This window comes from Pezoporus wallicus, unplaced genomic scaffold (genome assembly GCF_028554395.1).
Source record: "Pezoporus wallicus isolate ANWC-B61680 ecotype Strahan unplaced genomic scaffold, APGP_CSIRO_Pwel_v1 contig_3077, whole genome shotgun sequence".
NCBI classification, from domain to species: domain Eukaryota; kingdom Metazoa; phylum Chordata; class Aves; order Psittaciformes; family Psittacidae; genus Pezoporus; species Pezoporus wallicus.
In genome coordinates, this window is record NW_026641756.1 from 1 (window position 1) to 16124 (window position 16124).

Genomic DNA, 16124 nt, shown 5'->3' on the forward strand with positions numbered 1-16124 from the left:
ACACCTAGATGTCTTCAGGTCACCAGAGACTGGACCTGACTTCCCTCCAACCATCATCCCAACAAAGACTGAAGTTAGATGGAACTGAACTATCTCTGCAGTGACCAGATGAGTTCCACGGTTTCATCGGCAGGCAACAGTCCAACATTGCACAACCCCTCTCCTTTTCTGAAAGACTGTTACAAGAGATGGAGCCTGAAATCATGGACTGGATGAACTCAGCAGCTTCCTAGGGATTGTTCAATGCACTAAGGAATGATATCTCTGTGTGTGTGTATATATATATATATGAGACAAGAGCAATGGTATATTTTTAAAAATGTGGGATCTGAGCATGACGTGAATGGTATGGAATCAGGGGTGGATACTGTCCTGGGTTCAGCAGTTGCAGTCATTTTCCTCCTTCTTAGTAGCTGATGCTGTGCTGTGTTTTTGAATTTCAGCCTGGGAGCAATGCTGATAACACCAATGTTTTTAGTTGTTGCTAAGTAATCTTTACTCTGACCAAGGACTTTCTGAGTCTCATGCTCTGCTAGGGAGGAGGGGAAGTCAGGAAGAAGCTGAGGGAAGACACCCAACCCAAACTAACCAAAGGGGTATTCCATGCCACAGCATGTCATGCCCAGGATGTAAAACTAGGGGCAGTTACCCGTAAGGGCTAGATCACTTCTTGGCTCGGGCTGGGTATAGGTTGGCAGGTGGTGAGCGGTGTTATTCTCTTTCCTTTTTATTTCCCTTATCATTATTATTCTAGTTGGTAGCAGTAGTGGTTTTGTGTATACCTTAGTTATAGGACTGTTCTTATATCAACCTGTGGGAGTTACATTCTTTCGATTCTCCTCCCCATCCCTCTGGGAGCAGGGGGAGGAAGGGGGGGGAGGGGAGTAAGCTAGCATCTGCCTGATTCTGAGTTACCGGCTGGGTTTAAACCATGACACCTTCCCAGCCTCTCATCCCACCTTGTTGCTGAATGGTATCGTTGCAGCACTGGAGCACACCGGAGAGCAGAAGCCAGGTTACAGCTGTGTGCAAAAATGATGGAGATATACATATGTTGATATATAGTTTGTTTTGGGGGCAAGTTGTTCAAGCATTAATGTCCCAGCTGCCCATTTTTATGCTGTATGGCAAGTGAGGAGGCTGCCCTGTGCGCCTTCTGGTCCCACATCCACTTTGCACTTGGTCAAAGCAGAAATGTGTTTCTTCTGTGTTTCATCCTTTTAAATTTTTCTTTCAGCATTCCTTTCCTTTGCAGTGATTCTGTCCAAGTGATATCTGAGCAAAGGACAAACTGTGCCTGTGGGAAGTATCTGTGTGGTTGTTCCAGTTGTGCATTATTAACAGTTGAGTCCATTGAATTCTTTTGGCTTTGAAACATTGTGATCTCTGTGTTTGGGGTTCTTGCCTGGATTAGTGAGATCTGGAGCAAGGTGGTAAAAACTGGTAAGGGAAAAAATAGGTGTACGATTGTAGACTGAAATAGGGGAAGATTATGTTATGGGGAAGCACATCAATGGGGTATCAACATTCAACTTGCTTGCTAAGGCCCCAGTGCATGTTTGTGGTGCTTTTACTTAGAGGTGCTATGAGCTAGCAAGTAATATGAAGGCCTGAGAATCAGAAGACCTCAGTTCTTCTCTGGTCCTGAACTGCCATATAACCTCAAGGAAAACAGCTTGGTTTTCTTGCTCTGTCTCTCCTTCTTGCTTTAAATCATCAAGACCGTGAGCTGTTCAGGGCAGGGAGTGTCACTTGATACATTTATTCAGGGCATAAATTCATGGGTGCCAATCTCAGTGCAATAAATAATGGTGATTTCATCAGGATATTTATTTACATGAATTGGCAAAAAATGAAGTATTATTTAGTCCTTAACCAAGTGAGAATCAGGACACGTCTCGCTTATAATGTTTCCCCCCAGTTCTCTGGCCTGTGGCAAGGAGTTTTCAGGCAAGTGAGCATTAACCAAACCGACTGCATTCAGAGAAGCAACCAAAGCAGAGGAGCTGATGCACTTCAGCATTTATCACTGGATAAAATATAAAATGCAGAAAATGCCTTGACCTGAAAATATGGTAGAGTACAAAAGTTTGCTGCTATTGTTTTGTTACTGTTTTAGAGAGCAGCACATTAGTCTTTCTGTACAAAACCTTCAGAAGGTCATGAAGAGTATGAATACTGCAGCATGAGCAGTCTGTATTCCCTGATTTGGAAGAATTTCTATAATCTCACCCTGGCTTCAGGCCTTTGCCTGGAATGGGACTTTTTATAGACTTAGTCTTTTCAGGTGAATTGCTTTTTTTTCTTCATATTGGTATATGCTGAGAGTAGGAACTTGGTTCAGAAAGCTTTTAGTGGATCCAACTAGTGATTTAAGCCAGTCTCTGGCTATCAGGGAAAATTCTCCTAGCAACAAGTTACTCTTGCATATTTTTCAGAATATTGGGAAATAAGTGATGCCTGCTAGTGTTAAAAGCAGAATATGGATCTAGCATGGCATGGGGATGCATTGCCATCTCTGTTTCCATGAAGGTATCGAGTTAATAGAATGCCAGCAGGTGGTGCTCAAAAATGCATGGTGCAGCTCCTGGGCTTTGTAGGACAATCCAAGCATGTGTGTTGAACATCACAAGCAACTATTCCTGTTTCTCGTTGTGCAGCATTTTAACAAAATGTGCTGCTACAGTGGAGAAGACCGTTCTGGTGTCTGCTCTTTGTGTCTTTTTTTCCTCTGTAACACTCGCATTTAGCAAGAGGCACCTCCATTTAACATAAGCACCGTCAACTAGCTTGGTTAAAAAACAATACCCAGCTTCTCTGCTTGGAAGTGGGAAGGCCTGGAAGGGGGCTGGAAGGAAGCCACAATTTTTGAGTTGATTCCAGTTTTTGGAGGCATACATATCGCACTAAGGTTCGTCTTCAGTGGAGCCTCTGAATTTCAGATCTGCTTGACCAGTGTTGTTAGTTTTCTTTTTTCCCTTGGATAAAATATCCTTCCCTTCTGTCCTGGGTTCAGCAGTAGCAGTCATTTTTCTCCTTCTTAGTAGCTGGTGCAGTGCTGTGGTTTTGACTTTCAGCCTGGGAACAACCCTGGTAACACCGAAGTTTTCAGCTGTTGCTAAGTAATGTTTACTCTGACCAAGGACTTTGTGAGTCTCATGCTCTGCCAGGGAGGAGGGGAAGCTGGGAGGAAGCAGAGACAGGACACCTGACCCAAGCTAACCAAAGAGGTATTCCATACCACAGCACGTCATGCCCGGGGGGGTAACTGGGAGTTACCCGGAAGGACACAGGGTCTTCTGGGTGGGACTCGTTTCTCAGCTGGGGGAATCGTATTCTCTTCCCTTGTTATTTTCTCTTATTATTGTTGTCATTGGTGGTAATGGTGGTGATTTGTGTTGAACACTGGTTGCTGGACTGTTCTTGTCTCAGCCCATGGGAGTTGCATTCTTTCGATTCTCCTCCCCATCCCTCTGGGAGTGGGGAGGGGGGGGGGGAAGGAAGGAAAGAGGGAGGAAAAGGGGGGGAAGTGAGTGAACGAGCTGTCTGGTTGGGTTTAAAACACGATATTCCTCTAAAAGAGGCCTGAGGCTTAGGTCTTTGGGTTTCTGCAAGACTTAATTAGAGTGTTTTGAGAATGAAGGATGCCCTGTCAGTGTCACTTAATTCCCCATGCTGCTTCTTCTGGGTACTTATTAAATTCAGTGGGTTTGCTTTTAAAGTCAGCATAGCAAGTTTTTGGAATTACACTATCTGTGTGGTTCTGGCTGGTCAGTAACTAGTAGGGTCAAATTTCATGTTGGCATCGCTCACATAAATTATCGCAGGAGCTGATGCTTTTAGTGAAATCCCTGAGAAACTGCATTCCCATCCCAGTATTTTTCTTCTACATGTTATTAATGATTAATGTTGTGTGAGTATTTTCAGCACCTGAAGGCATCTTTTGCATCTGCATCCAGGGGGAATGAACTCCTCACAGATGCTGACATGCCTGTTCTCAGGTATGGGTCTTTACCAGGCAGCTTTGCTTTTAATCTTGTGAGTGATTATTGTTTCTCCTTGCTCTGGAATCAGCACAGGTAGAATAAAGCAGATGGCTTGGTGTTGGCTAGGTGCTTGCTGATGCGTAGCAAATTGCTTCTGTAACTGACAAGTTTCAAGCTTTAATTGAAGCTTTAAACAAGGTGCTCAGCAGTGAAAAGCATTCTGATGAGAAAAACAGCAGTGTTTTTGATGATGAGAAAAACATGGGCAAAGATTCAGGATAGCAGAGTTCAACCCTCTTGGGGATGGCTCCTCTATTTATTTATTTTCTGCTGCTTTCCCACCATCATTCCAGACTTCTGTAATGTTGTTTGCAGATTACAGCTTAGTACATCAGTGCAGCACAACCATTTGTGCTGAAAACATGATGCAAAGACTGATAAGTTTGGATTTTTATTTTTTGGTGGGCTCAGCATGTCTGCAAAGGTAGCTGTCCCCTGATGCTCCCTTGGAGTCACTGTCTGCCTGGTCTGAGCAGCAGCTTGTTTAGGTCTCTCTTGTGTAGCTCCTGCTGTCCCTTATGTACATCATCATCATCATCATCATCACTTTAATTTTTAATGGACATGTCTAAAAGGGAAAAGAAACCTCCCTTACTCCTCCCTCCCCCCAAGCAAGAGTGGATTTGACAGCTGAAGAAAGATATTTGTGGTAGGGTTGTCTGAGCAGCATCCTGTTGGGCAAGAGGGCTTCCTTCAGCAGCAAGGGGCAGCCCAGAGCAGGCAGTGTTGTAATAACCCAGTTCTCCAGCTCTTGTGCTCCGCCAGCCCCCACTTCTCATCCAGCTTTGAATTCTGCTTTGAATTTAATTTCTTCATATTACAGAACCAAGGAATAGATTTCAATGTGGAAAATGTATCTGTTGAGCTAGCTTTGTTTAGTGTCCTCAATTAGTAAGAAAAAAGTTGCTTCAAGTTACAAAGCTGGCGGGTTGGCTTTGAAGTTTAGATTTTACTTAGTGCTGGGGTAGGTCTAACAGAAAGACCCTAAAGAAAGGCACTATATGAATAATAGAAATTCAACTCTGATTCAAGTTTCCTAAAGATTTTAATCAATCTGTGATTATGGTAGAAGTAATGCTGGTGGCATTTGCTCAGTTCTGAAATTCCAAACACATTTGATAATGTCTGCAGTATGTGTTTTTATGATCCTTTAGCATTACAGTAGCTTAAAATGTACTGAAAGTGTAAACTACTCGCCAGTGTGCTTTTGTTCTTGCATGGAATAGGTTGCCCAGGGAGGTTGTGAATGCTCCATCCCTGGCAGTGTTCAAGACCAGGTTGGACGAGGCCTTGGGTGATATGGTTTAGTGTGAGGTGTCCCTGCCCATGGCAGGGGGGTTGGAACTATCTGATCTTAAGGTCCTTTCCAACCCTAACTATTCTATGAATTTAATTTAAAAGATAATTGGATTGCTTTATCAGCCTTTTATATGTCAGCCCAGTGCCACCCTCATCTCCCCCCCTCTAACAACACTGACAAACCCAAGTCATCTGAAATCTTTATTTTCCTGTATTGTTCTCTTCGCTTGTGTTTCAGATAGGGTATAGAGGTGACTGTATTTTCTGCTGAGCATTAAATATGCTGCCACGGTAGGAAAGAAGCAGCTGATAAGCAGAGAGCCAGCCTGTTCAGATGGTTCCTGCAGGGGCTGCCCTCTGTGAATGAAGGAGGAAATAACATATAGCAGCAAAGCTCCAAAACAAAATAGAGCAGGCTGACCCTTTGCAAAGTTATCTGCCTTTATTATACTGGCAATTGAAAGCCCAAAATGTGCAGCTGAATCTGCAAGCTTCACGACGTGGGCAGTTTTTGTGATTTTCCTGGAAATGCTGCCTAGGAATGTATTTTTGCATTTTTTAGTGCAAAACACTGATGTTTTAAAGTAAAGAAAGAAGTGCCAGCCTGCGTTTTTTAATAACCCTGAGTATCTATCCAGACTTCTTGACATCCCTTTGACCAGAGGACCAGATTCACACACAGCAATGAGTGGAAGGGCATATGAACCAAACAAAATGCTGTGGTCCTGGCAGTCACTCTCCTCGGGCAGCAGAGCTCCTTCCCTGCTAGCTCTGGGTCCAAGCACTATATCCAGTGATGCTCCAGTGCTGCTTGCCTTAGCAAGCCTCTCCTGGTTCCAGTGCACCCTTTGGACTGGTTTTGGGAGAGGCCTTCTAATGCTCGTCATCGTTTCCTTGAACTTACAGAGTTGCATCAAGCCACCTCTGGGGATTTGGAAAGGTAGGTTGTAAGCGGCGAGGAGAAGCAGACAGGCCAACCCAATATGGGTGATAAGCAACTTCTCCTTTATTTGTGACGCAGTTCACACATATATAGGAGTGGTATTCAGCCACTCCTTCTTGGCATAACAGTATTGGTTAGCCCCCACAGCTTCCTCCACATTCTCCTCCCAGGTCCGGTCTCCGGCTACCTGTGGGGGCCACCCCCTGCCTTGCTCGCACAGTCCTCCAGAACTCTATGGTTCTGCTCTTAGAGTCATTCTGCAACAATTCCCCCTTTTTCTTTGTGCAAGCAAGGCATTATGGGTTATTCTGTTCACCTGTTTTATCACACAACTATAAACAAGTCTAATAGCTACGATGATTAACCTAACAACGATACATAAGTGCAATACTTCAAACAACAGTGTTTGACTCAACCTGTAATGCCCCGTGAAGACAACCATCTAGTTATTCTTAGGATATTGCTCATTTACTATTGCTGGGTAAGCTGAGCCAGGGTTCTCAGCTGTGCGTGCATCGAATTAGCATAATCAGAGAGATTCATAGAACACATTCCATCAAACTCTTCACATCCATGTCCCTGTTCCAACAACAAAAGGTTCTGCAGTGTTGCATGTCTTACAGAGTCAACATTAAAACAAATCAGAAATTGCCTTCGATGTAGAATTGTCTGCTTAGCAACTCAGCAACCCAGTCTGCTTAGTTGAGCCAAGGCCCCGGCAGCACTTACAGTGATTTGGCATATTATGATTGGATACATGTTTTGAAGACCCTTAGTGACTAACATATAATTGGTTAAACACTTTCTCTCCCCCCCCCCTTTTTCTTTTTTTTTTTTTTTTTTTTTAGTCCCTACAGAAGCTATCATTACTCCCACTACAGTCCCAAGTACAGAACGTGGCACAAGGACCCTGTGGAGACTAACAGCAAACCAGCTCCGAGAAGCATCATTGCAATGCGAGGTGGCAGGCTCAACCTTAGCAGGCATCCCCGCAGAGGCTCTGCCTCCCCCACATCGCATGAGGCCTGGGCTTTTATACTGACCAAAATGCACACTCATTCCGACACAGGTGGCCAGCCTGTGCTGGAAGAAGTGGCCAGCAGTATCTACAGAGGTCTCCAAGGGTTGATAGAAACCTGGACAACCAACTTCTAGTACATGAGTATCACAGAGAAACTGTATGGGCTCTCCCTGTCAATTGCAAGAAAAAATCATAACATATACAGCTTGAGTATAAGAGGATTTTAACGCATACGTGGTCACTGTTTGTCAGGCCTCCTTAACTATTTTGAGATCAAGAGCTTCCCACTCTTTAGCCCCCTGCTGTGTAGTAAACACAGGATATGCAAAGATGCCCATTGCAGAAAATTCCCCAATAATGATCACATATTTGGTTACTCATTGTTACAACTGAGCGTCTCCAGGGCCAGTAAGTCTGAGCAGACCGACCCGAGAGACGAAGAGTCAGGGTCTGGAAGCAGAGGATATAAATCTGGCTGAGATTCAGGGGATTCGGGGGCTGATCCTGCGCCGAACTCGGGGTCTCCGTTGCTCGCAGCTGTGTCTTTCTTATCAGGTGTCTCCCGTTCGGTATGTGGCCATCTGCAGACCTGGCTCCTCCATGACTGAGTTAAAAATTTTTTCACTCTAGGGCGTAGTGGGTTGGAGAGGCTCGCAGTTCCTTTAAATCTCCCGCTAGCGCATGATCCCTATTTTCTACTGCGTGCTTCACAGTGGCGCCGCAATCGATCCGGCGCCGAGGCACCGCCCTCTTTCTTTCGGATTCCTCGACATTTATCATACCTTCTAATATACTTTCTCTGTCCTTTTCAAAGTCCCTACTTTCGGAACTGGGGTGGTGGGGGAGCAGGGGGTTACACCTCCTCCGCTGCACCTTCTGATGGAGGGGGAGAAAAGGAAGGGGGGGGGGGCGGGGTGGGGGGGGTGGGAACCCTGTGCTCCCGCGAGTTGCGGGGGGGAACGAGTTGTAATCTTCCCCCGGTTTCAACCGACCGGGGACGTCTGTTCCTAGTTTCTCCGTTGCTACTGCGGCAGTTTTCTTTTCTGCCTTGTATCTTTTTATACAGTTCATTACTTCCCTCCGTGGTTTACCGAGTTTCTTTGCCTTTTTATAATCATTAAGCACTGAGTCAAATAGTTCATCACCAAACTTTCGCCACTCACTCTCCTCAAATATTGTATTAGGATCTGCAAAAAAAAAATTTCTTAGCCTTCCCTACAGCCAGTAGACCTGCTAGCTGCTTTAGAGTCTCAGGCTCAATTCCCCACTTTTATAAAAAGCACTGTAATAAGTCCAGGGCTCAGTTCCCCGCTTTTATAAAAAGCACTGTAATAAGTCCAGGGCTACCTCTCGGTCCATTTTCATGGCCAGCCTTTTCCGGATCGTCTTCTTCTGGGTCGTCCTGTAACCTCGGTCTCCGGATCGGCCTCCCGACGCAGCAGTGTCTGGTTCGCCCCAGCGGCGGATTCTTTCGGTTAGTCCAAGCACCCGGGTCCGTCACGCCACCGCAGCAGCATTGCCCACGCTTCCCGGCCGCTGCCGCCGGTGCCGCTCACTCGCCGTTCCGGGTCCCCATCGACCGGGGCCCTGTATCCCGGGTCCCCGCTAGTCGGGGCCCTGTATCCGGGTCCCCGTCGACCGGGGCCCTGTAATCCGGGTCCCCGTTAAACCAGGGCCCTGTATTCCGGGTCCCCGCTAGCTAGTCGGGGCCCTGTATCCCGGGTCCCCGCTAGTCGGGGCCCTGTAATCCGGGTCCCCGCTAGTCGGGGCCCTGTAATCTGGGTCCCCGTCGACCGGGGCCCTGTAATCCGGGTCCCCGTCGACCGGGGCCCTGTATCCCGGGTCCCCGCTAGTCGGGGCCCTGTAATCCGGGTCCCCGCTAGCCGGGGCCCTGTAATCCGGGTCCCCAGTGACCAGGGCCCTGTAGTCCGCGTCCCTGTTCGGGCGCCATTTGTAAGCGGCGAGGAGAAGCAGACAGGCCAACTCAATATGGGTGATAAGCAACTTCTAGTTTATTTGTGACGCAGTTCACACATATATAGGAGTGGTATTCAGCCACTCCTTCTTGGCATAACAGTATTGGTTAGCCCCCACAGCTTCCTCCACATTCTCCTCCCAGGTCCGGTCTCCGACCACCTGTGGGGGCCACCCCCTGCCTTGCTTGCACAGTCCTCCAGAACTCTATGGTTCTGCTCTTAGAGTCATTCTGCAACAGTAGGTTTTCTCTAGAGAATATTATTTATAATACAAAGCACCCTCTGCTCCAGTCATTTGTGGCAACATGGCTGCCGAGGAGGTAAGAATTGTCTTCTGATGGTCTGTGGATGGGGCATTTGGTGAAATAGCTTTGGGCATGTCCATATGTAATGCAGGGGCATGCAGATAACTGGGGCATATGGGGTTAGGCAGCCAGGAATGCTTTTCTTGAGAGTAGAAATGCTGTTGCATGGAAGACTTGGATACTTTATAAGTTAGTTTCTGTTACAACTAGAGGATGACAGTGTGACTTTTCAGGATCTTTCAAGACAGAAAAAGAAGCCTGTGTGTTTACTGGGATTTTGCACTTTGATGCTATTGATTTTAATTAATTCTGAATGTGAATTCATCAATTATCAGTGTAGACTAAAGTGTTGATAGAATGATGCTTTGATGGCCTCTCCCCCTGTAATAACAGGCACCTCTTATTACCATGAGAATAGGGTGCTTGCAAGAGGAAATGATGGAAAGAAAGATGCTCTGGAGCTTTAAACTTAAAGTGAAAAAAAGGAAATCAGGTTTTTATTGCTTCCACAGAAGAAAATGGTTTTCTTCTCCATTTTGTCATGGTTTCTATTTTGTCGATCTAGCCCTTCTGGGTAACAGCCCCCAGTTTATATACTGGGCATGATGTGCTGTGGTATGGAATACCCCTTTGGCTATTTTGGGTCAAGTGTCCTGTCTCTGCTTCCTCCTGGCTTCCCCTCATCCCTGGTAGAGCATGAGACTCAGAAAGTCCATGAGCAGAGTAAACAACTAAGTAATCTCAAGGGTACCCAAAGGCCATTCAAAACCTTCAGAACTCTCAAATGATGATGTAAATAGTCTGGTGGGGAAGCTGGGAATGTGAGGAAATGTCTCCTTCATAGGTTAACTACCCGAGGAGGGGAAAATAAATGTGTAATTGCTAACTACTTCCATTATATACCTCCCAAAGTATAGAGGTGATGACCACACTGGGAATGCAAGCCAGATCAGTTTCATGTTCAATGAGTCTTTTGTATTATAAATCATTACCACAAAGTACAGCGAAACAAGAACCTTAGCCCAAGTCTCCCAGCCAATAAGCACTAAAACAGCAAATACAGGCTGTAAGTAAGGTACAACGTGATGAAACTCTGAGATCAAGAGCAACAACTTTGAGAGCCAATAAATCAGCATTGTGACGAGTGACTATTAATCTGAAACAATTAAAGTTTATCACAAATACAATTAGACACACTAAGGTCAGATCTGTCATTATCTCAATCCTTCATGCCCCACATTGGGTGCCACAAAGAACTGTCGTGGTTTAAGCCCAGCTGGTAAATCAGAACCATGCAGCTACTCTCTCACTCCCCCCCCTCTTCTTCCTCCCCCCACTCGTGGAGGGATGGGGAGGAGAATCGAAAGAATGTAACCCCATGAGTTGAGATAAGAACAGTCCAGTAACTAAGTCATAACACAAAACCACTACTGCCACCACCAATAATAATAATGATAAGGGAAATAACAAGGGAAGAGAATACAACCGCTCACCACCCACCGACCGATACCCAGCCTGACCCAAGCAGTGATCTAGACCTCCCGGGTAACTGCCCCAGCTTATATACTGGGCATGATGTGCTGTGCTATATCCCTTTGGTTAGTTTGGGTCAGGTATCCTGTCTCTGCTTCTTCCCAGCTTCCCCTCCTCCCTGGCAGAGCATGAGACTCACAAAGTCCTTGGTCAGAGTAAACATTACTTAGCAACAACTGAAAACATCGGTGTTACCAGTGTTGTTCCCAGGCTGAAAGTCAAAACCACAGCACTGCATCAGCTACTAAGAAGGAGAAAAATGAATGTTACCGCTGAACCTAGGACACATTTAAATGTTTCAAGTACAGCTTTTCAGCAAACAGAAAAGCCAAACTCAAAATACAAAGCAGCCCACTTGGCAGTTGCATGTAGGAAGCACATATTCACTCACTTGTTTCAAGGGGTTCATGTTGGTGTCAGCATGACCCTTTCATTTTTCTTGCAGAAGAAGATTTACAAGTACAAGAAGGTGCTCAGTAACCCCAGCCGCTGGGAGGTGGTGTTGAAGGAGATCAGGTCACTGGTGGACATGACGCTGACATCTCCGCTTCAGGATGACTCCATTCACCAAGCACCACTTGAGATTGTCTCAAAGCTGTTCTCAGAGGTATGACCTCAGTAGTGATCCTGCAAGACACTGTCCATTTAGATGAGAGACAAACAATTAAAAGTTTGTGGCGGATTTTGTTTTAACTTGGGCTTTCAAAATTCTGCCTTTGAGTCTGCTCCTGACTTCTGCTGACTTGAGTGGAATTTGTAATTGCTGGGGAGAAGGAGAATTTGACACTTATTAGGTAGATTTCTAGAAACAAAGCAAAACACATTTCTCTTGAGGCTTTCTGTTTGTTTTTGTTGATTGTTTGTGATAAATTTATCATGGATCTGATTCAGATCTTATTTCAAGTCAGTGACAAACCTCCCTTGGACTTCCATTGGCTTTGTTTCCATGACTGATAATTCTTGTAGAAATAATGAATATACCAATAAATTTATTATGCAGCTACTTATTATTACCAGTTCTGTCAAAAAAAAAACAAAAAAAAAGTTGTTCTTCAGAGGTTCAGCAGTATCTATCCTCCTTTTATGGCATCTATTTGAAATAATTAACTTTTCATGGACAGGAAATGTAATGCCAAGCAGGTTTTTCATGTCAGTTCTGATGTACAAAGATTTGTGATAGCAAAAATGTTGCTAGCTGCTTTTCTTGCAGTAAGCAAAGATCTTAGCAACTCACAACTCTATAACCTCTGAATGGATCATGCTGCTGAGAAAGCCAAAAGCAATCTCTTTTACTCATGTGGTAGCATAGGTGACTTCCAGTAAATTTATTGGCTTTCACTGGTTCTATGATTGAAGAAGGAATTTCAGAAAAACTGCAGCAGTTAGTTTGCCAACAAATGGTATGCAACACAACAATCCCATTATTAATTTTTGTAGGGAAAAAAAAACACAAAAAAATAAACCACACGCACACAAAAGATACAGCCTGTCGTAAGAAAACATTTTTGAGAAATGCATTGCTGCCTTCAGTTTTTCAAATTTTCAAATGATTGAGACCTACTCTGGCATCCTGGTGTTTGTACGCTCAGCTTTTGGATCCGAATGTGCTGAGGGATAAATGGAAGCTTGCACAAGGCCTCATATCAGAGAGTATACCACATTCTTTAAGAGAACGGTTTCAAGGCAATGATTTTCATTATGAAAATAAGCATTTGCAGTCTTGAGCTTTTCTGCTTGTATCGGGTGGTAGCCAAGAGGACTGTGTATGCTGATGTGCCAACTGAGAGTACTCTTTGCTTAGTCATTTCTTCTGCTCAACTCTTTCAGAACAACTTAACCACTCAAGACCATGAGAACATTATTGTGGTGAGTATCTTTCTGAGAAAATCCAAGGACAAATCTGTATTGTTTGTTAATACTTCTGTTAATGCTTGCCTCTGCCCCAGTGAAGCAGGCAAATATGAAAATGTTTCCACCAATGCTGGTGAACTTCAGCAGGATTGCACTCATTTGTTCTACTGGGATTTCTGTGGTTTTGTCATTTCTCTTTTATTGTTTCATAAATGAGTAACAATATCATTTCCTTGTCAAGAACAGCATGTTGAGGGTTAATGGCCTCCTTACTAGGCTCCACAGTGCAATGTTCACATCTATATATGAACCTGAAATAGTCAAAAAAAATCATAGAATCATAGAGTAGTTAAGGTTGGAAAGGACCTTAAGATCATCAAGTTCCAAACCCCTGCCATGGGCAGGGACACCTCACACTAAACCATATCACCCAAGGCCTCGTCCAACCTGGTCTTGAACACTGCCAGGGATGGAGCATTCACAACCTTCCTGGGCAACCTATTCCAGTGCCTCACCACCCTTTCAGTAAAGAACTTCCTCCTTATATCCAATCTAAACTTCCCCTGCGTAAATTTTAACCCGTTACCCCTTCTCCTATCACTACAGTACCTGATGAAGAGTCCCTCCCCAGCATCCCTATAGGCCTCCTTCAGATACTGGAAGGCTGCTATGAGGTCTCCACGCAGCCTCCTCTTCTCCAGGCTAAACAGCCCCAACTTTCTCAGCCTATCTTCATACGGGAGGTGCTCCAGTCCTCTGATCATCCTTGTGACCCTCCTCTGGACTTGTTCCAACAGTTCCATGTCCTTTTTATGTTGAGGGCACCAGAACTGCACACAATACTCCAGGTGAGGTCTCACAAGAGCAGAGTAGAGGGGCAGGATCACCTCCTTCGACCTGCTGGTCATGCTCTTTTTGATGCAGCCCAGGATACGGTCCCTCTGGATGGCAGTCCTTCCCTCCAGCGTATCAACCGAACCACACAGCTTGGTGTCATCGGCAAACTTGCTGAGGGCACACTCAATCCCACTGTCCATGTCAGCGACAAAGATGTTAAGCAAGACCGGTCCCAACACCGATCCCTGAGAGACACCACTCGTTACTGGTCTCCAGCTGGACATTGAGCCACTGACCATGACTCTTTGTGTGCGGCCATCCAGCCAGTTCTTTATCCACCGAGTGGTCCATCCCTCAAATTGATGTCTCTCTCCAATTTAGAGACAGTAGTGTGGGACAGTGTCAAAAGCTTTACACAAGTCCAGGTAGATGACATCAGCTGCTCTACCCCTGCCCATCAGTTCTGTAGCCCCATCATAGAAGGACACCAAATTGGTCAGGCAGGATTTCCCCTTAGTGAAGCCATGCTGGCTGTCACCAACCACCTTGTTGATTTTCATGTGCCTTAGCATGCCTTCCAGGAGAATCTGCTCCAAGATTTTGCCAGGCACAGAGGTGAGACTGGCTGGTCTGTAATTCTTGAAAATGGGGGTTATATTTCCCTTTTTCCAGTCATCGGGAACTTCACCTGACTGCCATGATTTCTCAGATATGATGGCCAGTGGCTTAGCAACTTCATTCACCAGCTCCACTAGGACCCACAGATGGATTTCATCAGGACCCATGGACTTGTGCCCGTTCAGATTTTTAACATGGTCTCAAAACAGTTCCTCTCCTACAGTGGGCGCATGGTCTTCATTCTCACAGTCCCTGCATCTGCCTTCCAAGACTTGGGTGGTGTGGTCAGAGCCTTTGCCAGTGAAGACCGAGGCAAAGAAGTCATTCAGAACCTCAGCCTTCTCCAAATCCTGTGTAGCTAGTTCTCCCGAGAGCTTCCAGAGGGGGCCTATGTTCTCCCTAGTCTGTTTTTTATTTGCTATGTACCTGTAGAATCCCTTCCTGTTATCCTTAATATCCCTAGCCAAGTTTAATTCTAACTGGGCCTTAGCTTTCCTAACCTGGTCCCTAGCTTCCTGAGCAACATCCCTGTACTCTTCCCAGGCCGCCTGTCCTTGCTTCCACTTATTATAAGCCTCTTTTTTCTTTTGAATTTTCCTCCGCAGCTCCTTATCCATCCAAGGAGGTCTCCTGGCCCTCCTGCTGTACTTCCTTCTAGTTGGGATGCAACACTCCTGAGCTTGCAGCAGATGATCCTTGAATATCAACCAAGAGTCTTGGCCCCCCCCGCCCTCTAAGGCTATATCCCTTGGAACCTTACTGAGCAGGTTCCTGAAGAGGCCAAAGTCAGCTCTTTTGGAATCCAGGGCAGTGATCTTGCTGCACACTCTTCTCCCTGTCCTGAGGATCTCAAATTCTACCATGTCATGATCGTTGCATCCAAGGCTGCCCTGGAACGTCACATTTCCAATGAGCCCTTCCCTGTTAGTGAGCACGAAGTCAAGCATGGCACCTCTCCTTGTTGGCTCCTCTATTACTTGCAGAAGGAAGTTGTCTTTCACACAATCGAGGAACATCCTGGATTTTTTGTGCTGGGCCGTACCGTCCTTCCAACAGATGTCAGGGTGGTTGAAGTCCCCCATGAGAACAAGGGCCAGACTTGCCCTCTAAAACCCTTTGGCTTAGTAGTTTTCTGAGGGGCTAATGCTACCATATACAGAATGTCTCCATTGCTGATGGTATGTGAGCAAGTGATTGTTTTTGTAAGTGTGGATATGTGTATGTGTCATTGCAGTTTAACCCCCTGCTTAATTTATTTATAAAAATATCTTCCTCAACTTTTTTTAGTTTGCACTTTTTTAGACATAGAAATAAGTGAGTCATATGGCATCTCTTTGTGCAACAAAATATAAAATCTCAAAAATTTATCAAAAAGGTGGAACTTGGTTCCCCATCACTGTAATTTAATTTCAGTCCCTGGCAATGTCGTGGTTTAAACCCAGTCAGGCAACTTGTTTACTCACTCCCAGTGAGTGGTGCCGAGCTGACAACAATCAAGGGCCGTCCCCCCCCCGCACCGGGGCTTTCCCCTTCCCCACTCCCGGAGGAATGGGGAGGAGGATCGAAAGAGTGCAACTCCTACGGGTTGAGACAAGAACAGTCCAGCAACCAACGTACAACACAAATCACCACCGCTACTATCAACTACAACAATGATAAGGGAAAATAACAAGGGAAGAGAATACGATACCACTG

At 45.4% G+C, this 16124-nt stretch overlaps 1 protein-coding gene across 1 annotated transcript in view; it reads left to right on the forward strand.

Annotated features, from left to right (window-relative positions):
* The first annotated feature begins 11544 nt into the window (after positions 1-11544).
* Positions 11545-16124, forward strand: part of LOC130607828 (C-Maf-inducing protein-like) — a 52632-nt gene continuing 48052 nt past the window's right edge. The window contains exons 1-2 of the mRNA XM_057425260.1: positions 11545-11730; positions 12951-12989. Coding sequence (XP_057281243.1) covers positions 11545-11730; positions 12951-12989 — 225 coding nt within the window. The remainder of the gene's footprint in view (positions 11731-12950; positions 12990-16124) is intronic.